The sequence below is a fragment of the Electrona antarctica genome, assembly GCF_951216825.1.
Source record: "Electrona antarctica genome assembly, chromosome: 2".
NCBI classification, from domain to species: Eukaryota; Metazoa; Chordata; class Actinopteri; order Myctophiformes; family Myctophidae; genus Electrona; species Electrona antarctica.
Window position 1 is genome coordinate 19,562,301 of NC_136807.1, and position 26,077 is coordinate 19,588,377.

The following is a 26,077-nucleotide window of genomic DNA, read 5'->3' on the forward strand; positions in this document are numbered from 1 at the left end:
CAGCTCAAAATAATGTAGGCTAACCAAATTGACCTGTTTAATTAACTACAATAAGAATGTGTGTTAAAATTGTAATGTTAGAAATAATTGTATAGCTCTCTGGATACAGACCATAAATGCAATGTAATTTTTTCTATTTAAGTGCAATTGCTATTAGGCTACCGTTATCTAATCATCAGAGCACAATATTGTGATTCTCATTTAATATTCACATTTAGATATTATGTTCAATTGATTTATTTGTTTTTGAGGGGCAGTAGCCCCTCCTAAATCCAGTGCACGTATGTCCACAAACGTCCTACACAAACATTACATTCCCATTGACAATTTTATGTCATTGTCTGAGCAAAGAAATAGGCGCCCCAAGAGCGCCCCTCACTTCACACGGGTGGGATTTTTTTAACCAAATAAAAGCATATGCATTGCATAAGTGGCTACATTTTGACAGATGTGATGACAGAATTAGGCTATCAATTATTAGAGATAATTTTGTCTGAGGTTTAAGACAAGCTCATAACTTTAACTTTAATGTTTATGAGCTTGTTGGCCGGCTATTTTCCCACCACGGGTCCTGGTGTAAGCTTTTTTTTAATGATGGCTCTCGGATCTCGGTACAATTTCGCGGACCTCGCTTAGACAAATCATTACAAATGTACATGCACCACAATGGGGACCGGTTCACCAGAATCGGGGACGACGACGAAAATGTAGCATTAATAAAATAAACAGGGGACAGGACAGCAGGACAGCGCCCGTGCCATGCGAAGGTTTGTGGTGTTGCTGCGGGATGTTTTGACTGTCGCTGTACCATGACAGGTCTTGCACAAAACTCTCTTGTTGGACGGCTGTAACGTCAAAACCAAAATAATGCCATATCCCCGAAGTGCCTGATCTCTTTGGGATTAAATTGTGCGGACTTCAGAAAGTTTATTCGGGCTCCGCAGACGCTATGCTTGCATCTGCTCCTCAGCTGCTAGCATGGTAGCATTAGCATAAACGCACTGAACACAGAGCAGAGTAGACGTAAATGATGACTTTGTTTTGGGCACTGGGAGCGCGTGTACACATGCACTGCAGTCACATGCACTGCAGGGACACTTCTGATTGGTTAGAATAGAGAGCACAGTATAGCCGTGTTGTAAATACTGGATCAGACGCGCTCCGGGTTGATTATGATTTTTTTTTTAATCGCAGCCTTTGCGATTTGCTAATCGCGTGGTTTCAAATCGCAATTTCGGTTTGAAAACGATTAATCGTTCAGCCTTAACACACACACACACACACACACACACACACACACACACACACACACACACACACACACACACACACACACACACACACACACACACACACACACACACACACACACACACACACACACACACGTGGTGTCCTCAGTCAGAGGAGTAAATGTCCTTGATAGGGTGGCATGTAGGCTCACTTTCAGCCTGCTTTCTCCTCTCTCTCTCTCTCTTTACTCACTCTATCAGCAAGCTGTGTGGTTAATATTAAATTGCTATGGAGAATACATGGAGATTGGATCGAAACACCTTCCATATGCCAGCTGATCCCTTTTATCTGGGTGCCAGGCAGCGCAGACCGATGCCTGTCCCCCCACAGCAGGGGACTTTTCTGACAAAACAAGCAGGAGGCATGATGACGGGGGCTTTGCGTCCAGCCTAGTTGGCTTTTTCGGAGCCGCTTTTATGAAACCCGTTGCTCACTCTGAAGATTAAGCAACGTTTTGACTTGGAAGGAAAGAATTTTGGGATATTCTAGACGCAGAGCTGTTGAGGCTGTTTGACTACAACATATAATCTGTGCAAGGTTGAGAGGAACAGCCTCACCACAGTGGTTTACAAAAACATCACTCATAACCCCCCCCCCTCTCCTCAATACGCACATGCACACATTTTCGAAATGCCAATAACTTCCACCTTAGCTGACCTTGGGAACACAATTCCCAGAACCAGTACCAAAAGTCCTAAACTGCTCACACCCGACCGCAGTTCTGATGTCAGTCGATGATTATAATCATAGGAGTTGGAATGGAGGCCTTTTGGCCAGGGTGCATTCCTACAAGTCTGAGGTTTCACATGTGAATAATATACAAGTGAGGGAACGGAGGGGACTCGCTGTTAACTCACCACGGCCACCTACGCCACATTCATTCATTCATTAATTTATTCAAATAGGCATGCATGGCATTCACATGTTTTGACTACTGAGGCCCTAAAACAGGTTAGTGTGCCTATGAAATCCTAAAACAGTGATTTTCAACATTAAGTCCGGGGACCCTCAGGGATCCTTGAGGGGGTTCCAGGGGACTGACAAAATGACTGGCAGTTAGTAACAAGGATTTTATAGTGTAGACTGGCGTACCAGAGATGAAAATTATATCAAAAGGGGCCCATGGCATAATAAAAATGAAATCACTGTCTCTGTTTTGAACTATCGGGTGACAACTTGACAACAGCCACGTAAGAATCACCATGTTATTGTTAGCGTTTTCAAACTCACACACAGCCCTGACCTTCAATTAACACAATGCGTTCCATACCCAAAGCACCATTCAGTCAAGTTGATCTCTCATGGGAGATTGACTGAAATGATGTGGTGATGCTGTTGTTTCCGCCTATGCAGCGGCTTGGCTATGGTAGCTGTGCCGCAGTGCACAAGAAACAGATTTGTCCTTGGGGTCGGGCATAAATCAGAGGATAGAGGGGGCGCCGTGGTCCAGTCGTCTGCCAGGGAAACGCTACATTTAATTAACTTGTATCTGCTGAGCCGGGCTTCACTCTAAATTTGAAAACCTATTGATGTCTGAGGACGACGACATGGAGACCGAGGTGACAACGTCAAGTGTTGTCAGAGGCTCGGGTCAAAGAGGTTGGTAACATTTTCATTCATCACAGCTCTCTTAAAAAGGTAACTGCTGGAGACCTTTCCAGTCATATTTTTTACAGAGTACAAAGCATATCCTCTCTTAGAGAATGAAGTACCAGTAAAATGGTCTAATATCAAATCAAAACCGTTAGCATTGCCGTGGTAATGTTACCCACAGAACATTATGCTCAACCTCAACTGCTGAGACAGACTATCCAGCCAACAGCCAACCTACAGTAGCACAAATCTAAAAGTGAATCATCTCTCTTGCTAGCTATGCTCTTTGTTCTGTACCGCTCTGTTGGAGAATCCTCATCAGAATTGCAATATTCATCTCTGCACCACATTAATGTAGTGTTTTTTGAAGTCCACCATGCTAACCACTGCCAAGCTAATTGCAGCCTGACACATACTGTGAGGGGAAATTGCAGTGCATGCTAATTGTCGAGGTTAAACAGGCCTGAGTCACCCAGCATGCATTGTTACTTGGAGCCAGTGGGATGTTTATTTTTGTCCATTTGAAAGAGGACATCGGCTCCACATGGTTCATATTGGAATTCAAACAAACCTCTACTAAAAGAACAATGCCACACCCCCACATTCCTGTACAAACGGCAGAACGAGATGCTGGCCTCTTTGCTACAGTGAGAGGCCCATGTTGGTGCTGTTCAGCTTAAGCAAAATTATTAGCAGATCTACAAGCTTACAATGCATTGTGATACAATGCATTGTGAGCTTGTAGATCTACTATTTTTGAAAATGTGTTTTGCCCGGTATGCCCCAAATAGGAACAGAAGGCTAGTTTACAGTGATGAATACATTCATGGTTGCAGAAAGAAAACAAGTGTCAATCTAAAAATGCAAAAAACTTCAAAGGCGGAGGAAATGTGAATAAAAGACCTGCGGTTTTTGGTTAAAAAAATGTGAAAGCTAGGAGGTGGCCATTACCATCCCCTGGGACCACAAATGACGGCCCTGGTGGTGTTTTTATGCTTCCCCTGTCACCGCTGACAGCGTGTGTGCCACACACAATCTCTTGGGCGTCCCTACTGCACCTCATCTGAATATTTATGAAAGTTGTTGAGCAGCCACATTCCATTATAGAGGAGATTGCCTGGCGTGGGGCTCCCATTACTTTCACCCTGATCAAGTCTGTCTGGAAGGTCTACACTTCATCCAATAGGAGTCTGTATTTCACCACACCTGCCTACCTGCCTGAGGGGACAATACAGTCTGCAACCCCCCTGCCACACCCCCAAATAAATAAATAAAAGGATTAATTGTGTTTTCAATCAAATCAAATGATTTGTTAACCACTTCAACCCTATAGCCTTCATCATATGATGAATGGTGCCAGCAGCCACCGAGGTGATCTGATGTGAAACTGAACCCACCTACAGCATGTGAGAAAACACCACAGCAACGCCCTTCTACACCCTCAATTTTGTGATTAGCAATGTTACTTTCTACAGATTTGATGTTTTTTTATGTTCCTAACTTCCTTGTAAGACAACGGTAACTATTAACTGCAAGATCCTTTTTCAATCACAGCTCTCAACAGAGCCAGATCAAACAACACATGGCCCAGGAGCTACAGCACAGCTGTACTCTACTACACACCACACACAATAGTGTTATTGTTCCCATGCTTGCTTGAGAAGTGGGCGGATTTGACTAACATCCTCCATTCATCCCGCTGAAAACAAACACTGGCGACCCCAAACGTCCTGATAAGAATCGGGTCTGCTTTTTACCTTCCGTACACGTGAGGAGGCGGAACGGTAAAACGAGACCAGAGGCACCCAGACAGTAAGTTAATTGAACTCTGGAAGTGTAAAAAGTGACCTTGTAAGGGTGGGAATGCATATAGCATTATGTTTTCCTTCAACTTACTGACAATCGTATATTACTGTGGTGATAAAAGTAATCTGTATATCAATTCTGTTTTGCATTTCAATGGTCACACCACATTTGTTCATCTCTATAAGAGTGATGCATCACTAAGCAGAGCAGAGTAGACTGACTGAACATACTGAGCAATTATGTTGCTGCCTGGAACAGCTCCACTGATGCCACTCTTACGAACACACACTCCAAGGTCTTCAGTTCTTGTCTCTTTATTTATTATTATTTATTCCATTTCACAACAAAGTAACAGGGTTTTTTTTTGTTTTCTTTTCATTTAGCCAGAAAAAAAACTCACGAAACACAGAAGCAACCGATGAAGATTGACAATATCTGAACTTATATCATGGCCATTGGCCAGGCATTCATGCAACCCAAGGTTCTACCAAAGTTTAACATGACGTTAAAAGAAAGTTGTAGGTTTTCCATTGCGACTTGTATAGAGTCTGCAGTACAACAAATGACTGCATAGAGATGACAGCTACAGTTATTTAAAAATTAGGTGATATTATTTATATAGATATACTAAAAAGGATCGGGCCCAGTATTGATCCTTGTGGGACACCTTTTGAGATGGTTTAAAAACTCAGACTGGGCATTTCCTGTTTTCACACATTGAGGTCTTTCAGACAGGTAGCTTTGGAACCAACTGCAGACATTTGTGTCAAAACCAATACTGTGTAATCTCTGCAACAAAAGGGAATGATGGACAGTATCAAAAGTTTTTGATAAGTCTACAAATAGAGCAGCACAGTGCATTTTTGTTATCTAGGGCTGACGCTAAATCATTTACAACTAAGGTGGTGGCTGAGATTGTGCTGTGACAGACAGACAGTCTGTCTGTACATTCTCACACACACACACACCACCACCCCCCCCCCCCCCCCCCCCCCCCCACACACACACACACACACACACACACACACACACACACACACACACACACACACACACACACACACACACACACACACACACACACACACACACACACACACACACACACACACACACACACACACACACAGAGAGAGAGAGACACAGAGAGAGAGAGAGAGAGAGGAGATGCTGCAGATGTCTGAAATGTGAATGATTCACCAGTCTGTTCCATTCCTGCAGTTCTTTTTAGACCTGTGTATTTTTAAAAACTCTTTTGTTGATAACGGAGAGAAAGCCAACTGTGAAAAAGTCACCGAAGCCAACATCATGTCAGCAGCAGCCTGTCAATATCCTCCTTTTCACTGTGGATACATGGAAAAGTTCTCTGGTACCCTGATAATGAGGAATGTAGTTTGACAGACTTGCTGAAATAAAATGTTAAGTTGGACAAGCCCAGTCCAGTTCAAGTACAGGCTGAATCTGAAGCTACATGTGTTCATTTAAAACCACTTAAGCGGTATTTTATTGCTCGTTGTATACAGGTGTGCGGAAATAGTGAAATTCTTGTCACCTACACACTACACAAACATGCCCAAAATAGGGACGCCCAGTTGAAAGTAAAACTTGTGGTAAACTCTGAGGGTGTCAAAATTAGCCCTCTGAGAGTTCAATTAAAAGAGAGATGTCTGCTAAATGTGCTAATCATCTTATGCTTGCCCCACACATCTCTTTGATGCAAAGTTCTGAACAGGTGAGAAGAAGTGTGATGTGTGTATCTCTCTCTCAAAAAACAAACAAAAACGTTGTAAGGGCTGGTGTGTGTGTCCTGAGCATGATGTTAAACTGCTCCGTTGGAACTACCATCGTTAATGTAGTGGGTGCAGATTTAAGATGCATTTGCAACCTCTGTGGACTGTGTGCTTCAACACCATCACAAGCTTGCATACAACAAGGCACTGCTCACCGATGGAGTATACCAACAGCTGGTGCTGCTTGGTGGACCTTCCCATGAGCAGCTACTGGGAAGAGAGGTGTTGAACCTGGTCTTCTAGCGGTGTGTCCATCCGCTGTCGGAACAACAGTGGGTGGATTTTGGGCCTGTGTGTGTGTATGTATATGTGTATGTGTATGTGTATGTGTATGACAACACCATCAATGCACAGATCTCCAGAATCTGTGACACGAAGCACAAAGTCTACTTTGCAAAACACCCAGGCCTGGACGGCAGCAGCCTGTGGGACAAAGTTCACATCTGCAAAGCTGCAATCTCAACCTTTGCAAAGAGCCTGAAAGACACTGCATTCAACCGCACCCTGCGCATATCGTACAGAAGCAACAGAACGACTCGCCTATAAACTACTCTACACCCAGAAGACACCCAGCAGCACCCAGAGGACACTAATAATAAGGGAAAATTTGCTTAAGTTATGGCAAATCTGGGAAACAAATGCTTACCACTAGCTTTCTTCACAGATGTGTTCATAAAGGTGTATACTATCGCAGAAAAAATTGTTCCAAGCCAACTCCCTTGGGAAACTTTATGGGAGCCAATCAAATTTGGGGTACACGGAGGGCCTAGGATAAATGCAGGACATTTTAAAATTGGCCAATATCAGCTTGTGAGGTGTGTAAATAGGGTTTTCTTTGGGGTGCTGAATCCGTTCCAACCATTCATTTTCAGTAAAAATTACTCAGTAAAAATAAAATTGGCCATGCCTGCTTTTGTATGTTCCAGACATACTAGTGTAATAACTAATAATCCATTGTATGCATATCTCAATGGATGTCTATGGTGCTTTCTTGTTTGTGTGTTGGTGTGGTGTGGGGGGCATATTAAAATATAAAAAGCATGTTATTAATATATCACAAATGCATCTTAATTGAAACCAACTGTTGAAACAGAAGTAGATGGACAATCTTTAATGGATTTAACTGATTTATTCTTTTCAGAATCAGAAAGACTTTATTGTCACACCTTTAAAATAATTAACGGTAAAATAAGGGGGAAATTAATGTGCCGAATTTCATGGCTCTATGATATCACAATATAAAAGATCAACACATAATAAAAAATCACACCCGTGTGAACTGAGTGGTGTAATATAGCCTGTCTGACGTAATGAAATCACACCCGGGTGAACAGGGTGAACATAGCAACCGTGCTCATTTTTTCTGCACAAACAAAGCCAGTTGTAGGAGTGGTTTACACCACTCAAAAACTAAGGTGCTAAAATGTAAGTATGCTTTTGTAAACAATAATTACAAATATGAATAAACATACAACTATCTCTACTCTTCCAACTCCCTGGCATCTCCCTCACGGCTCTTGTCATCTAGCTTGTTCTTTGCAAAATTTGTCATGGCAGTTACCACAAGCAGAAATGCACTGTGCATTAAAATGCAGTGTGTACAGTCCCCCTCATAGTTGCAACTGACTAACTTCAGAAGATAGTCTGGTGTGATGGGGTCTGTTCATTGACGCTACAGACTCGTAGCCTTTGTCACCAAGCTTCCATCCATACTCCAGTACATTATGGATGGAGATTATGGATGGAACTAAAGCTTGGTGGTGGTACACTGGATGTACTGTACATCCAGTGATGGACTTTGCAGCAGCAGCCAATCTCTGGTCTGGATATAAGCTTGGAGAGTGCTGTGCTGCGGCTCCTGCTGTTGGGGGCAGTTTTTCTGGTTTGATACTCCCAGTAGCGGTAGTAGTTCTGCAAGACTGAAGTGGAGAGGGCTATGGAAGTTTTGGACATCCAAGCCAACAAGGAGGACATCATCACAGCCAGCTGTGAACTATTCAAATTCATGTTCCATGGGAAATCGCACGAAAGTTTTGGGGACTGGGGATTTGACATCTTCAGCAAGCAGGGGAGTAGCAAAACTGAAAAACTGCCCCCAACAGGAGCAGCAGCACAGCACTCTCTCTGAGTTTATATCCAGAGATTGGCAGCTTCCATTCATACTCCAGTACATACTGGAGAATGGATGGAAGCTTGGTGACAAAGGTGACATATTAGTTATTACGCTTGGGACATACAAAAGCAGCCAATGTTATGGCCAGGAAGTCATTTTTACTGAAAGGTAATGGCTGGAACAGATTCAGCACCCCACAAAAAACCTATTTACACACCTCAGAAGCTGCATGTCCTGCATTTATCCAAGGCCCTCCGTGTACCCCAACTTTGATTGGCTCCCACAAAGTTTCCCAAGGGAGTTGGCTTGGAACATTTTTTTCTGTGATAGTAGACACCTTTATGAACAAATCTGTGAAGAAAGCTAGTGGTAAGCATTTTTTTCCAGATTTGCCACAACTTAAACTAATTTTCCCTAACACCACTCTTACTCCAGGACCTGGCTAAGATATGTATGCACTTAATTTAGCGGAGAATATCTCAACTGTTCTTGGCTAATATGACCGCTGCGAACAACTTAGGAACTGTGAAAAATTCTCTATCCGGGGCGAAATACCCGGAAATGACCACATTTCAGGTGATCACCTGCAAGGAATTTCTTGACATAAAGTAGCTCATAACATGTCTACCGTGGATTTTTATTTAACAAACACTTTGCAGATAGAAAGAGGATAATTAAAGCTTTTTGTACAGCTGCAAATGTTGGTGAGTTTGACATAATTTAATACAATTAGATTAGTCTGTTTGGATGTATGGGCGGTCATAGGCAAATTGTGGCTAGTTTCCACCCTGCCATTAACTTATGGAAAGATGACCCCCGTGGGCTTATGGTCTATTGAGTATTCAAACATGAGTATTCTGAACATTTTGAGCATCTCAGAACATCTGTAGCTCCAACGGTTTAGAAGATAGAGGCATGTTTTAAGTGGCGGTTATTTTAAAAAGGGGGTGGTCATTTTTGGGTATTTCACCCCGGATTCGCAGCGGTCATATTAGCCAAGAACAGTTGAGATATTCTCTGCTAAATGAAGTGCATACATATTTTAGCCAGGTCCTGGAGTATCTACAACCAGGAGATATGGAGTATCTACAACCAGGACCCCGCCTGGACCCCAGGACCCCGCCTGCATTCAGAGGACACCACCCTACAGCCAAGGCCCCCCTGCCCCACCCGGAGATCATGCCAGCGCACCACAGGCAGGCACACCCCCCCTCATGCCCACCACATACTACACATACCCACCACCATCCACGCACATGCAAGCACCACCACCAATCACACCCCAATACACTTATGCCCAAGCTCTGAAAACAACCACTCCCAGCCCCACACATGGAAGAATCACACCCTATGAGCACAACATGCATAATGACTTCATCAACATGCTCAGTGAGCTTTACACCAACTGGTTCCAGTCCAAAACTACTAGTGGAATATAATTCCAAAATGGATTACAAACCCTAGACTCAGTGAACACAGTCTTACGATTGAGAAATTCCCCCATAGGCAGACCTGGCTCCCAAGAAAAGACAGACTATGCACCCACTGCACACAAAACGAGGTAGAGACTGAGCTACACTTCCTAACCATCTGTCCACTGTACCAAGACATCAGAGACATGTACTTCCCACGGATTACAATCACCCAAGGAGAGTTTGAAAACCACCAAATGTGTATAACATGTTTAAAACATTGAAATACTGCTGTCAACTTTCAAAAGTATAAAGCGTCTCCTATATGGATGTATAACTATCTCTGACAGAAAATGCACAATCTTTTATAGTCTCACAAGATAGTATTACTCAAAGTGTTAATATAACACAGCTCTGTTTACATGTTTATTGTATTGTTTCATCTTGATTTATTTGTTCCACTTTTGCTTTGGCAATGTAAGCGTGCATGTGTGCGTGCGTGTACATGGATGATGGAATGATGGAAGGAACCAGCTGAACCGCTGACTCCATGAGTTCCACATTGGCAACAGGCGTTGAGGACGGTCAAACATACAAAGCCATACACGCTGTGTCTACGTGCTGTGCATGGCTCATTCTGCCCGGAGGACTACAGAGAGCATTCATGGGTAGAGGCTTTTCTTTCTTCTCATTTTCATTTACAGACAGATACATAACTCGAGGCATATCAAGGCCGTTGGAAAATGTCACTCCTAGCCGCTCCTATATTCAGCTATAGTGTAGATTAAACAATAAATGCCATTGACAACTAATGGAGAATTTACGTCATATGTAGACGAGCAAATCACCAAAACGGGTGTGATTTTTGAGTGTGTGTGGGTGGCTGGGTGGGTGCCTGTCTGGCTGGTTATGAGCACGAAAACAGCATGGTTGTTTTTCACCACCTGTGCGCATCCTAACAAGTAATCAAAAAGGTCAACCATAGAACAAGATTCCTTTACAGGATCTCCTCACTGGTCGACAAAAACACCTTGAAGACCTTAACAGGAGCCCTTGTACAGGGTTTCTTTGACTATGCATGCACCTCCTGGTACCACAGCACCTCAAAGGCCCTTAAAACCAGGCTCCAGACTTCCCAAAACAAACTGGTCAGGCTCCTACTTGACCTCGCCCCCCGAACCCACCTCACCCCTGCCCACTTCGACAGGCTGGAATGGCTTAGGGTCGACGACAGAGTACAGCATCTTGCAATGGGTCTGGTCCACAAGATTCGATACACCACCAAGATACCCATGTACCTGTCTAGATACTTCCTTAATGTTAACGAAGTCCACACCCACAACACCAGAGGGAGTGCAACGAACCATGTACAACCCAGAATCGGCACAAACAAGGGACTAAATTATTTTCGCTCCTATGCCACCAAAATGTGGAACGCCCTACCAACAGTCATTAAGACATGCGAATCCCTTGACTCCTTCAAAACCGCTCTCAAAGGGCACCTACGGACAGCTGCAATTCGAAACTGGCCCCTGTAAAATCGGAATCCCTCAAACACGGACGCAAGGACAACACAAGAGACGGTCGCGGCCACACAGCCAACTCAAGGTATGGCCACTGAGCCGACTTGGGGACCCAACGCAAGGACAACACAAGAGACGGTCACGGCCACACAGCCAACTCAAGGTACGGCCACTGAGCCGACTTGGGGACCCAACACAAGGACAACACAAGAGATGGTCACGGCCACACAGCCAACTCAAGGTACGGCCACGGAGCCGACTTGGGGACCCAACGCAGCTCCTCCAAGGAAAACAAACAAATAAACGGAGCTGAACGTGAATCCCCCCCACCGCCCACCTCTTTTTTTCCCCTCACTGTATATGTTTCTTTTCCCTTTTTACCTCCTTTATGATGAATTCCTGTTCTGTCCTTTGTCTATATAGAAGTGTCTATTTGTACGTCTCTAAATGTTTTTGATGAATTGAACATTGTGGACCCTATTGGAAACGAGTGTAATGCTTAATTGGGTCGTCCACTCACAGTTAACAGCCTTTGTATTGAGTTTGTGCTTGAAATGTACTGTAATTCTGCAAACTGTTAATACATTTTTCAATCAATAAAAAAAACACACAAACACACACGCACATATTAACTGTGTATATGATGATTTCGGGTGTGCCAGTACAGTACAGTGACAGTACAGTACAGTAGAGGGTACAGTAGAGGGACCGGCACACGGTAACTGTCATTTCTCAACCGTTTCGGACGCGGGGCGGCACGCCGGAACCGGCCCGGCACCCTGGGCGCGTTCCTGGGGGTGTGGAACTCCCCCACCCCCGCATGGTAACTGTCATTTCTCTACCGTTTCGGACGCGGGCGGCTCGCCGGAACCGGGCCGGCACCCTGGGTGAGTTCCTGTGGGTCTGGAAGTCCCCCCCCCCCCGCGAACCCCCACACGGAGTTGCAACACTCACTTCACACGGGTGTGATTTTTATAGTTTTAGGAGCAATCTGCCCCAAAAAGTCCTGACATTATGAGTCCTCATGTTGGTGAGAGATAAGACTTTGTCTGGTAATTGATGACTTTGGGGAGTGTTAAATTCTTAGTGGTGATTGGGTGACAGGAGGTGGTACATTGCCCTGGTAAATGTCCTGCATTGTAATTGGTCCCATTATGTTAATGGCCAGTTACATAAATGCCTAGACAATGGGAGCGTCCTCTGAAGCAATTCTGGGGGAACTACTCCATCATAATGGAATGCCTGATAAGATTGTTGAATGGTAATGGTCCAAGTGCAAAAGCGGTGCTGACACGGATCTCAATTGGCAGATTTGGCACGGACCATATGTGTGGACAACAGAGAGAATAGGATGATCGCTGGACTTTGGTGGACTAAACCAGTGATTCCCAATCTTTTTTCCTTGGATCCCACTTTCTTACATTAAGACAAAAGTGAATACTGGTACCTCCAACATGTGGCGTGTGCAGCATGCATGTACGCACATTTGAGTTTTTCAAACATGTTAACAACTTAAGCCCTAAAGTATATACTTCCCATAAGATGAATAGCAAAAATAGGCGATCTACAAGCTCACAATGCATCGCATCGTGATGCGTTTTGAGCTTATAGATCCGCTACGAGGCGCTAGCCCCTCCTATATTCAGCTAGTGTAGATTCTTGTCCTAACAAACATTAAATGCCATTGACAATGAATGGAGAATTTACATCATATATGTCTGAGCAAATCGGCTATTTTCTGTGTTAACACAAACATTAAATGCCATTGACAATGAATGGAGAATTTACGTCATATGTAGATGAGCAATTCGGCTATTTTGTCCTAACACAAATATTCAATTCCCATTGACAATATAATATAAGAGCGCCCCTCACTTCACACGGGTGTGACTTTTCTGTTTTTGAGGGGCACTAGCCGCTCCTATGCCCAGCTTTGTGTGTTTGTGTGAATTTTAGCAATGATTTGATTGGCTGATCACCCCATATTGATGATTTGATTGGCTGAGCAAAGTACATATTGATAAAAAGTGAGGGCAGAACATTTAAGACGGCAATTGTGATTGGCCGGAATGACAGAAAAGTGAGGACGCCTGTGATTGGCCGGAATGTGATGATGTATGATCATAAGAGCGCCCCTCACTTTACACAAGTGTGATTTTTGATACTTGGAGAAACATTTTGAAAAACAATTTACTGTCTGAAATGAATGATATCACATTGAGAACGTATGTATGCAGGATGAAAATAAGTTACCCCGCACCCCTTCCTACGATCTTCGGTACCGCCACGTTGGGAAACTAAATCTTGGTGAAACAAGAAGCGAAACTGACAGAGATCGATGCCCGAGTACTTTATCGTACAACTTGCTGAAAACAGCTCATCTACAAGCTCATGTATAAATCAAGCGTTAGGCCTAGTGGCCCAGGCTCTACCGTGTGATCTGAATGATTCAGACCAAGACTTTCTACAGTGACAGGGCCTGAGAATGGATGTCAGCAGAAGGCAGAGCCAAACCAAGGCAGGGAGAAATTAGCCTGCATTATATCTGAGGTGGGCTTCCGCAGTCTTACATCCCGCTGTACTCTGCTACATCCTTGGCCTTCAAGGAAACGGTGTATCTGAGAGAGGTTGCTTCATTTCAAAAGAAAATGAAGGGACCTTGGACAGTAACATTTTGGTCAAGGGTTTGTTGAATGCTGAATCTTGTGGGATTGTGGGTGGCATCATCCTTGGGATGCGATGTGATTTTTATACTGTACTAGTCTGTATCCTTTTGTGTGCGTCTGTGCATTCATTTGTGCATAAGCGAGGACATGTGAAATGAAATGAAATGAAATGAAATCTATATTTACCCAGGGTATCTGGGCTAAGCTCAAGAACTTGTTTCCAGCCAGGCCCTGCTCATAGAACACATTTCATCGTAGTGGTTCAATGCCTTGTTCAAGGGCACTTCGGCGGTGGTAATTTTTAACGTGTCGGACGGCTGATTCGAACTGGGAACCTTCCGGTATCAAGACCGCGCCGCTATCCGTTCGGCGTGTGGCGGCATCCTTGGGATGCAATTGGATATTTATTTACAGTGATGAGCTGTATCCTGTGTGTCTATACTGTGCACGAGCATGTGCACAGTATATTTCCACCTTGGGTAATGATGTAAGAACTTGGCATTTCAGGATGTAAATTTCAACAAAGCAACAACCTTCTTAGATGCTGCCAAAGTATTTAACAGTTATGAAAGGGGTTATGAAGTCATCTGGCCCAACCAATATGGCAGCAGGATAAATTTCGGCCCCTCCTCCTTAGGGGCTAGAATAATTTGTCCAAAAGAAGTCATGTTGCAACCAAACATATTCTTACAAAGACAGGAAGGAAGGGACTATGGAGAAGTGGCTATTGAACTGCCAGCATTTTGCCCCTGTGGGCGATACAAGACAATAGTCCTATAGCAATAATAAGATTACATCGAGTTTCCCTGGGAAATCTGGTGTACACACTATGAAGTCAACTTCTTTGTCGTCAGCCCTGTGAATCACAGTGGGGAAGCACGCATTATTACAGTACTTATGTGCTCCAACAATAAAAATGTATGAATTCTCTGAACACTAACCAAATTATGAAGGCAAACAGAGAAGACTTAATAAAACAGTGGAGCATATTGTAAGGCCATCACTCCACCTCTTAAAACCCCCATCAACTAGGAAGAAGTTCTTTGTCCTTTCTATTAGTAACGCCCGACGCCCAACACGAAGTTTGATCCAAAAGACGAAGTTTATTGATATGAAAACGGATCGCATCGCTCCACAGCCTGGAAGCGCCTGTTGTGCAATCCTCGATCTTGCGCAACAGTGATACGTCAACGAAAATGTCCCTCCCCCGTTTAGCCGACAACGAAAATCTTAAAACGTTAATAAATCTAAATCATCCCGTCTAATTATAAAAAAAAACATCCTGTGTTAGACGGCCCTCCGCTGTCCAGTCGCTAGTCGCGATAGATTTATCACACACACACACACACACACACACACACACACACACACACACACACACACACACACACACACACACACACACACACACACACACACACACACACACACACACACACACACACACACACACACACACACACACACACACACACACACACACACACACACACACACACACACGGTTCAGGGAACATGATGGTAATGAGACGATTAAGCAAACGCCTCTTCTGACATTTGAGTCCAACTGCCCTTTCACAATACAACACCCAGCCTGCCGGGGAAGGAGGAGTCAGAGAGGAGAAGCACAACTAATGACCTTCTAGCAGGGACAAGAAGGTAATGGTATAGATAGGCAACATCAATTCAACTTCAAAAAGAGATTCACAAAGAAAAAGAGGCAAAGTGGGAGGCAAGGTGGAGAAGAGAGGTAAAGAATGCAATTTAGAGCATGTCAGGGGTGACTGACAGGGAATGGCAATTAAGAGACAGACAGGAATGAGTCAGAGGCTGTGGAAGAGTGTGCGTGTGAGAGACTGAAAGAGAGGCAGAGCAAAGAAATTTAAAGATTACCTGAAAAGACTAGAGAAAGGAGAGCAAGGACAGGCATTAACTTCAAAGTAATCCTCCTGGCCATGGCCCTGTACTGCTGAATTCTCCTCTAGCCCAGAGCCACTGGGAGAAGACTGAGGCTGTCCCCTAGAGCCCAACCAATGCCACATTTTGAGTACAATGTCAATGGAGATTGGAGAGTCTTATAGACAACGAATTTGTTTGACCAATATTATATTAAAAGGAAGCAAAATAATTTCTAACCAATTATAAAAACTGAAAATTTTATTAAAGTAGAAAATTCTAAAATAATGTCTAAGTTTTTGAACTTTTCGCTTGTAATAACATGCCCAAAACAGGCCATTCAGGTAGAAATCGGTACACATCAGCTACATACTAACTGCCAATCAACAAAGTCTAAATGCCAATCAACAAAGTCATGTAATGGCTGATCGGCCAAACAGTGGTCTGGATGATGATGACTGAGACAAAAGTGTGTATTGGCTCTAGCCCAGGACCACTGGGAGAGGACTGAGGTTGTGGGCTGTCAGCTGAATGCATGTGTCCCCTCTCTGGTCTCATCATTTCAACAGCATGGTCCCCAGATGATTAACAGGAGTGCGTGCACGCACGCACGCACGCACGCACGCATGCACACACACACATAGATATATATAAACTCTAGATAGCTCACCCGCGCTGTTGGCCAATGGAGAGTGACGTCGTTACGTGGCGGCCATCTTACCTCGGGACACATAACATTGTGTCTATGGGGCATGTACTCTTAAATGACCATAACTTGCTCAATTTCCAACCGATTTTCAAACGGTTTGGTTTGTTATAAACGTCAGAGACGTCCGCATACTTATATGCTTTTATACGACGTTCATATAAAAAAATAAATTAAGCAGATACGTGTCCTAAATCATAGCCACGTTGACAACGTTTGTAATAAACCAACCCGTTTGTAAATCCGTCAAGATTTGAGCGAGTTATGACTGTTTCTGTTTGAGCTGCCATTGAACATACTGTACTGTAGCCCCGAAGTAAGATGGCTGCCGGGTGAACGACGTCAGAAACTCCGCCTTGAGCCATCTAGTGTTTATATATATCTATGCACACACACACACACCTATTTTTCGTCCTCTTATAAACACAACCTGTGTCTGTGATCAAATATTCAGTGCCTTACTACTGTAGGTGATGTTATGATCTTATGAATGATAGTCTGTGTAAAAAAATAATTGACTGACTCATGAAGTAAAAGATGAAGTACAAGATGAATATAAAACAGTGCAACTGAACTGACTGAGTATCAAACTGGTCATCTTATTACTTCACCCACATGCAAGCATACAGTATGCACCCACACAGTACATACACTCTCTCAAATGTTCTCAAGGAAAATATACTTATTTTTTATTTCATGGCTGTGTTGCCAGCACTTACTGTAACACGTTTGTGTGTGTGTGAACAACCAGTTAACTTTTATTTGTCAAGCACACATAGTTCATACTTAGTCTGTCATGTGGTGACAAAGTATAAATTAGGCTTAATTGTGCTGAACATATTAGAGTTAGAGAGTACAATTGTACCCGTCTGTCTGTATCGAGTTTGTGCCCATATATGGAGTTGTCTGTTTCTTTCCGTCTACCTGTGTCCCTTTTATGGAGATATGGAATCTGTATCCGTCAGTCCGTGTCTCTTTTATGCCATAGTATATGGAGATTGCTAATGTCATCAGTATATTCCCATATATGGGCATGCCCCCTTTTGTGCCAATATATAGAGCTGACTGACTTATTTGCACTTAATGCTATGACGACATATTTGAGCACAGCTGCATCGACTCCTTAAATGGATGTTGCTGAGTCCTTGACTGGGAGCTTTACAAAGTTACAGTGTGCAGACTTCTATTTGTATGGGCCAGTAACCTACGTACAGTATACTATAGAGCGTCGCAGTCCCGCCCCCTACCAGGGCCCAGGAAATGATTCTCCGTTCATTTTCCTCATAGACTTTTCAGAAAGTATTTATTTAAAGACGGTTACGGCGCGGACAAAGCCAACTCTTGTCGTGACAAATCATGACAATAAACACAATGTTTTGGGCCAAACAAAGAATTAGAAGTAGAAAAAAACGGCAGGTTACAACACTTTTTTTGTTGTTTTTCTTCTTTGTAATTGTTTGTTTGGTCCAAAATATTGTGTTTATTGTCATGATTTGTCACGACTGGAGTTGGCTTTGTCCGCGGCGTAACCGTCTTTAAATAAATACTTTTTGAAATGTCTATGGGAAAAATGCATTGGGATTCATTTCCTGGGCCTGGCGTCGTCATGACAGGAGGCGGGACTGCGACGCTCTATAGACGCCCGACAAAGCCAGATGTACCACAGTGGATTCGAACACACAACCTCTGTGGTGGTGGGCAGGCACTTTTTTTTTTGTGCTATGCGTGGGTTGTATCCCCTTTTTATTCTCTTCTACATGGAGACAGTATGTCTCTAAAGGCTTTTAAAACTTTCTTGCCAGAAGATTGCCTTAGGTTTTTTTTCTTTTACTATATCTTGTTAATTAAATCAATATTGGTTGCAGCAAAATGGTTGGCAACAAGAGCACACCATCTCTCTTGTCAACAAGAGAGATCACATGGGATTTTCACATGGCGGTGTTGTATGTCCAAACGGTCCATTATAGACAACCCCATTTAGCATGTAATCACATCTCAATAAGTAACACTATTTCAGCATTGCCTCGGTCGATGGGCCTCCGCTCTGCTGCGTCTGGATCAGAGGAAATCGATGGACCCATTGTCAGACGAGGCTTTCTCTCATTCTCTTTCTCGCTCCATCTCTGTCGTTCTCCGTGGTGCGTCATTTGGATGTCAGAGGACGGAGACGTATGGAGGAGGTGACACGGTGGCAGCAGTTGCAGGAGGATTATTATTATGACGTAATATCGATCAGAGCGGGAGAACGGCCTGAGCCGCAGGAAGCTGCAGGGGAACGGACACTAAATCGATCCAATCCCTGATGACAAAGGACAGAAGGACGGATGGTCAGATTTTATAAATTACCTTGGGTGGGGCCGGGGGGTGGGGGGGCAGACAGATGTGAATGAACAGACACAAAGTAATTGAACAGGATTATCTTATTAGTTTACATCCAAATTTACATGAAAATAACAACAAGGCTAACAGTGAATGTGATTGGGTGTTAAATTGACCATACAAATGGTCACAACGTGCAGCAGAGGATCACAGCCCCGTTGTGAACCTGTCACTAACGTGCAGCAGAGGATCACAGCCCCGTTGTGAACCTGTCACTAACGTGCAGCAGAGGATCACAGCCCCGTTGTGAACCTGTCACTAACGTGCAGCAGAGGATCACAGCCCCGTTGTGAACCTGTCACTAACGTGCAGCAGAGGATCACAGCCCCGTTGTGAACCTGTCACTAGCAAATATGTGGAGCGAGAAGATTGTCGGGCACTAAATCCTTGTCATGACCACGCTATCCTAATCATTCATCACAATAACATCTTCCTGTGGTTTTTGGGTCCGTAATTACCTGATGTGATAAGAAACAAATGTGTGTGTGTGTGTGTGTGTGTGTGTGTGTGTGTGTGTGTGTGTGTGTGTGTGTGTAAGAAAACAGAACCAGATCGATATATTAGTTTGGTTGATAGGTCAGCCATTATTTTACTTTTTTTTATTGGCAATTGTGCAGTCAATGTATCCAGCTTTTTAAACACTTTCAACCTTGGGCATGTCATTATAAGCATTTCAAAAGCTTCCAAACAATGAAAACTATCAACGGAATTGCCTAAAATTGTGTCCATTGTCCCTGGTAGGCAGTGCTGCAGATAACTGATGACACAGAGAGGCACTGGCGGGGGACGATGTTGACCAGATTGTGGCTCTGTAGCTTCTCAAAGGCTTAAAACCAGCATCCCTTTAGGGATTACTGAAATCTCGTCAGAAATTGGCCAAATCCCAAACAAATCCAGTGGGTTATTCTCTTGCAGTTCATTGCCGGCGGTGACTGGCCTTTTGAACCACAGGCAGACATGGTAGGCAAACCTTTTGAACACGTTCTACTCTGGCCTCAAGACATCAGTCACTCTAACAAATAGACGCTACTGGCCAGACATGGCTCACTCCCAATATAAGAGCTGATGCAAGATGTATGCACACACAGAAACAAGGTTGACAAGCCTGCCTCAGCCACTTAATCCATATACAGTATACATATACAAAGTACATACAACTAGCAAGTGCTTATTGGGCCAGCCCTTACACTATACAATAGCAAAAAAGAAGAAAAAAAAGTGCAAGATGCAACAGATTGTTAGCTTGTACATTGGCTATTTTTCTATTATTATTTTTTATAAAATGCTTTTTGTTTTTGAATTATGCAGACAAATGCCCAAAATAGTGATACCTACATTTGACAGATACATTTATTACATGCTTAATTATTTTTTATAAACTCAATTATGTATTATTTTAAGCTTTAACTCGAGACAAAGACATAGACTAGTCTGATCAAAACAAGTTATTGCATTCACCAAAATGAAGTCTGTTTTTTCAATGTTGCAAGTGTATCTATTTTGTGTGATTTTTGTCAACACTAAAGATAGCCTGCCCTACATACAGTATACTTTAGTTTATACTGTATACATGCATACAATACATATAGAAGAAACAGACAAACAAAGTACACACAGACACACGCACACACAAAGCCCCCCCACACACCTGATCAGCACCTCACCTCTTTCTGGCCCCAACAGCCACTGTTCCAAGTCCCCCTATCCCCCCCCCCCCCCCCCCCCGCTATTCTGCCAATTACCTTCAGCTTTTGACCCATCGCCAGTCCGCTGCACCCTCCTTACATAAAGGGATCAGGAGATATTGGGGCATATGGCCCCATGTCTCCCAACACCAACTACCCAGAGCCCCCCAATCACCCACACCCCCTGCTGTTCTCTGTTCAAAACGGTCAAAGCAGACGGTGGTAGGAAGAAAAGGGAGAAACAACTGAAACCAGAAGAGTGAGACACTGTGGGGGAAAGCGAATAGTATAAAAAATAAAAGAATAGAAGATGAAAGTGGCGAAAACAGGTCAGGAAAGAGGAACTTCGATAATGATTATATCACGTTAGCAGAAAGTAGGGATATCACCCTCAGCATTTATCTCTCTTGACTTAAACCACAGTTATTAGGCAGATGGGATCTTCTCTCCTTCTGTGAAGGTGAGGTTACTCATTCTGGAATGCGATTTAAAAGAGCAAGCATGCGATTCACCTCCTTAAACTGTATATGCAAACTTTTATATGCAAATATAAAACTAACAACCACAGATTGAGGCTGAACTACGGTATAGAAGTTGTTCCTGCAGTGCCGTGCCATGCTGTTGCCCGGCGTTGCATTGCCTTGCTGCCATGTGGGTTACCAGACAGATCAATAGAAGGCATGATTGGAAGCGTCGGCCTTGGATTTATAGAAGCCTTCCCTCGCCCCTCTGTCCAGCTATATCGACAGGTCAGCCATCTGGAGACAAGCAGAATCCCCCCCCCCCCCCCCCACACACACACACACACACACACACACACACCACATCGGGTAAAGGGAGCACTGATATCCTGATGGATGTGGCTGTGAATGTTTCTGGGGAGTCCAGAGGGGAACAGAGAACAGAGGGACAGTGGGAGAAAAAGGATCAAAGGCTGTTGCCTCATGCAGCCTGACATACGAGCAGCGTGCAACCATGAGACAGAAGCATAGTTAAAAGGTCCTGGTCTGATTTGTCCATGGTCCAGTTTAATCTGCACTCAGGGGACTGCCTACAGTAGGTTGGTATGCTTTTAGTCTCTTGTATGTAGTAGAGAGATAATCTGGTTTCTCCACCACAGCACAACCAGAGTTCTTATCATCTCTAAAAGAACAGTCTCAGCCTCTAAAAGCAGAGTCTCAATTTAATACTATCTGTAACACAGCTCTGACATGCCCTTGGCTCTCTGGAGGACTGATTGCATCACAGACCACCCCACCCATAGATATAAGAATCTAGATACCTCATTCGCTCCTGCAGTTCATTGGAGCGAGCGACCTGTATCACAGGGAAGGCAGAAGTCAAGTAGAAGTGTGGAAGGCACACTGCCACTCAAAGTGAGTACTGGCCAATCACAGCGTGTCTTTTCCGGGACTTATCAATTCAATGGAGCTTTATTGGCATGAAAAAACAAACGTTTACATGGTCTCTGATTGGCCTACCGAACGTTCCCTTCTGTGATGCACGCGGAAGCTTGCCTTCCCTGAAATGGCGGTGTTGTCGGACTAATGCATGTTGGACTGTTAGTATGTCTAACCAACATATACACCCTGTACTGGGTGACCATAGTGGTGACTGATGGCTACCTAATAAGCCTTTTGTTTCACCCTTATTGTACTCCACTAGATGACACTTGATAGGCCATTGATTTAACCAAGACCAAAGGCTGTCTATGGGGCCAAGAGACACTCAAAGGTTAAGCTCTGAAGTGTTTTCACAAGTGTTCCTGGGCATAGTAGCATCTATTCCTAAAAATAATAAATACTGTCAACAATGAATTTAGACCCTGGACTTCAGGAATGTCAGCTGAGCAAATAGATTTAGTTCTTTGAATATCCTACACAGAAAAATGTGTTTTGTTTTGCTTACTTCGATCAATAAGCTTGCAAATGAGAGCTTTCGATGCTCCGAGTGATCTCAGAACAGTAGTGGAATTAAATGGAATTGTGTTGGACAGTGGACACATTTTGAAAATCAATAGCTTCTAAATATTGTACGCATTTGGAGAATCAATAGCCTATGGTCGAATGGGTGCCGGTATTTAATGCATGTTTTGTCGCCAGCAAATAATATATCACATTCACAAATGCAGGGTTTGTACACTGTAGCGTATTTTAATACAATACATTGCAGTGGTTGGAAGTGGTCTCCCACTTCCTACTCTTCATTTGAGAAATGTAAAGGTTTGTGTGTCAAGCTCAAAGTGCAACATCTACACTACTCTACTAGCTGAGAAAAAGAGGTTGCGCATCAGCAATGGTTTCTAGTGGAGTGCCAAATCCAGTATACATCAAAAATTAGGAATTTAAAAGATTCCAAAAAGGTAGCACATTCAAAAATTAAATAAATGGCAGACAAAGTACTCACATTTCCATTTCTTTATTGGCACACACCAATGTAGCCTTCATCAGAGCATATCATGCTTGAAGTTATTATTAATCCAGGATTGCCAGTCTTATATTTACCGGTTCTTGGCATCTTGGCGCCGCCTGGCAACGTTTTGCTTCCACATTGTGACATCATTGAATATTTTTGCTCCGTCCACACTATTTTTAGCCACGATCTTTAGCTGCGTTTTTCTCGGAATTGAAGCTCAGATTGAGGTGATCATACAGAACATTGATGTTTTAGGAGCTCAATAAAAAATCCCTGTGACCTTGCGGTACTATATTAGCGCTTCTGATGAAAGCGAAGGTAACTAGCGGCTGCCCCGGAAATCATGTTTACTTCTGGTTCGGCAAATCAGCTTTTGGGCTCTTCAAAATAAGACCTTGCAGCTAAAAAGCGTGCCGTGAGAGAGCTAACCTCGACAGAGAAGGAGCTAAAGCATTAGAACGTTGAGGAGAAAAATCCTGACTCTGAATTACAAGGTTTTACTGTGTATGCCAGTTGAATGTGTGGCCTGCACAGCTGTGGTGAATTACTCCAGGTCAGGTGAGGTTGAGCCAGGCCTCGTTATCTGGGGGTGGATATGGGCATGGCTGAGTCTGTAGGACAGCTGTGTCTGCCCTGCTCACCCCAGCCTCTAGGCTCCAAAGTGTTTCTGACAGGTGCTGTACAGTACAACCAACCTGATTTTGCTGTTCTGCTACGTGAATAGACTACACAGTCAAATCTTCGGTTTTAAGTGGCCATGTACCGTGTCCACCAAAGTGCTTTTTTCCCAGCTAAAGACGCCAGGAGCTCACCTATTAATGCCCAAGTATAAAATATTTCAGCAGTTGGCAAGCAGATAAAAACGCTAGTCACATGACCAGGAAACGGGTAGCAGAAATCTTTAGAGACATCCAATGTTATGGAACGTAATGTTATGATTGAGACCGGCCGGTTGAGAGGAGCGCTCGTTACTAAATAAAGAAACCAGCGCTTCTTTCACCTGACCAATATCACCATGTGATCATTTCTTGTTTAATTGCTATAGTGTCCCCTTTTATGAGTAAGATATGTTTCAGCGCTTATTGGCATGATTCTCTAGTATCGCTACCATACTGCAAAGTTTCAAAACAATATGACACTGCATTCATGTAGTATGGGGCAAAAGAATAATTTTCATAAAACTGCAATATTCATCGTCTCATGAAGGCTTAATTTTTTCACGTACAAACTTCTCTCCAGCTGGGATTTTAGATATTGGTCCAAAGTTTGTCTGTAGAGAGTTTCGTATTTAGTTCGAATTTAACAGTTTTTCATATAATTCAAAATGGCGGAAGATCTAAGAGGTCAAAGGTCACATTGGCAAATGTGTTCCTCATGAGCAGATGCATACAGTATGTGTAAGGAAGTTTCATGGCTGTAAGTCAAATGGTGAGCTATTTCTAGCTATTGGTGAGCTATTTCTACTCAAAGTTTGATTTTTTTAATTGATATTGCCAAGTTAAGCCACGGTTAAGCCAGAACAGCAAAAACATCAGAAGAAGAAAACTAACAAAAACAATAGGGGTCCTACACACTAGGTGCTTGGCGCCCTAATTATGCCTCAAATGGGTTTTCAATAGTCAAACTGCAATGAAGACCAGAACGTCTACCAACATTGGGCTTGGTGCTACTGCTAAAGAAGAGCCAATTCTGTACACACTCAGGGTAATGACTAATATTCTTCAATGGTGGGCTGTTTTCCTGTTGACACTTAGCTTGCACACCGGGCTTGGACAAATATAAAGGACAATTGTTCACAGGCATGCACTTACGGGAATGTTCTGTGCCTCTCCCCTTTTCTCCCTGTGCTCTGGTTCACAAAGGGCAACATGCCATAATAGTATTATCCACACTGTTCAGTGCCAACGGGCTCTAAAGGGAGCACCAGTCCTGAGGCCTTCAGACTTGGTCTTGCTGTCTGATAGCTGGCCCATGTTGTGCTGAGTAACTGCTGGAGTTCTCGGAAGCTCTTAGTCACACAGCAGAGACACACACACATACACACATTACAGTCGCTGTGCACACAGAGTTTCCGTGCGGCAGACAGGAAGTCTTTACCATCATAATTACACCATGATTTTCTCTGAGGCATCTAAAAGTCCTCCTACAGGAGATTAAGTAATGGGAAAGGACCAGGAGATTGAGAAATGACAGAGCAGATCAGATGGTCCGGGGAGATGGACTAAGAGTCCGTAACTCAGAGCTGTTGGCTAAGTAGTGATTCATTAGGAGAGGGGGTTTTATGTGTAAACGTATTAACATAAAGCAGTGCTTCTCAAAGTGGGGTCCGTAGACCGCCAGGGGTCCCGTTATGATTTATGCTCGACTCAGTGGCGAAACACTTATCTACATAAGCATATTGATTCATATCCACTAATGTATGAGAGACTGACTGTATGTGCGAATTGATATGAGATGCATGCTCTGTTCCTGTTTATTCTGTTCTTATCCTCGTTTTTATATCTGCTAAGGACGTCTGTGTGTGTCTAATAAACTAGAATGTATGTGCAAGGCAGCCTGGTGTTGACTTGACATATGTTCTCCGCGCACGACTCAGCTGTTCCTCACCCACCACCCCTTTGGTTTAGATGGAGACTCATGAGGGACCACTCAGATGGTCAACATAAATCATAACAGTCAATTGTTGTGATTTAGGTTGACCATCTGAGTGGTCTCTCATCAGTCTCAATCTAAACCAAAGGGGTGGTGGGTGAGGATCAGCTGAGTCGCGCACAAAGAACATAATACTATATGTCAACAC

The 26,077-nt window shown here is 43.5% G+C and overlaps 1 protein-coding gene across 2 annotated transcripts in view; it reads right to left on the reverse strand.

Annotated features, from left to right (window-relative positions):
• Positions 1–26,077, reverse strand: part of magi3a (membrane associated guanylate kinase, WW and PDZ domain containing 3a) — a 169,509-nt gene that overhangs the window by 113,808 nt on the left and 29,624 nt on the right. Inside the window, exon 2 of one of the 2 annotated variants that reach the window (XM_079529707.1) lies at positions 18,822–19,097. The exons of the other annotated variant lie outside the window; for it this stretch is intronic. Coding sequence (XP_079385833.1) covers positions 18,822–18,945 — 124 coding nt within the window. The 5' untranslated portion in view covers positions 18,946–19,097. The remainder of the gene's footprint in view (positions 1–18,821; positions 19,098–26,077) is intronic. 2 annotated transcript variants of the gene reach the window in all.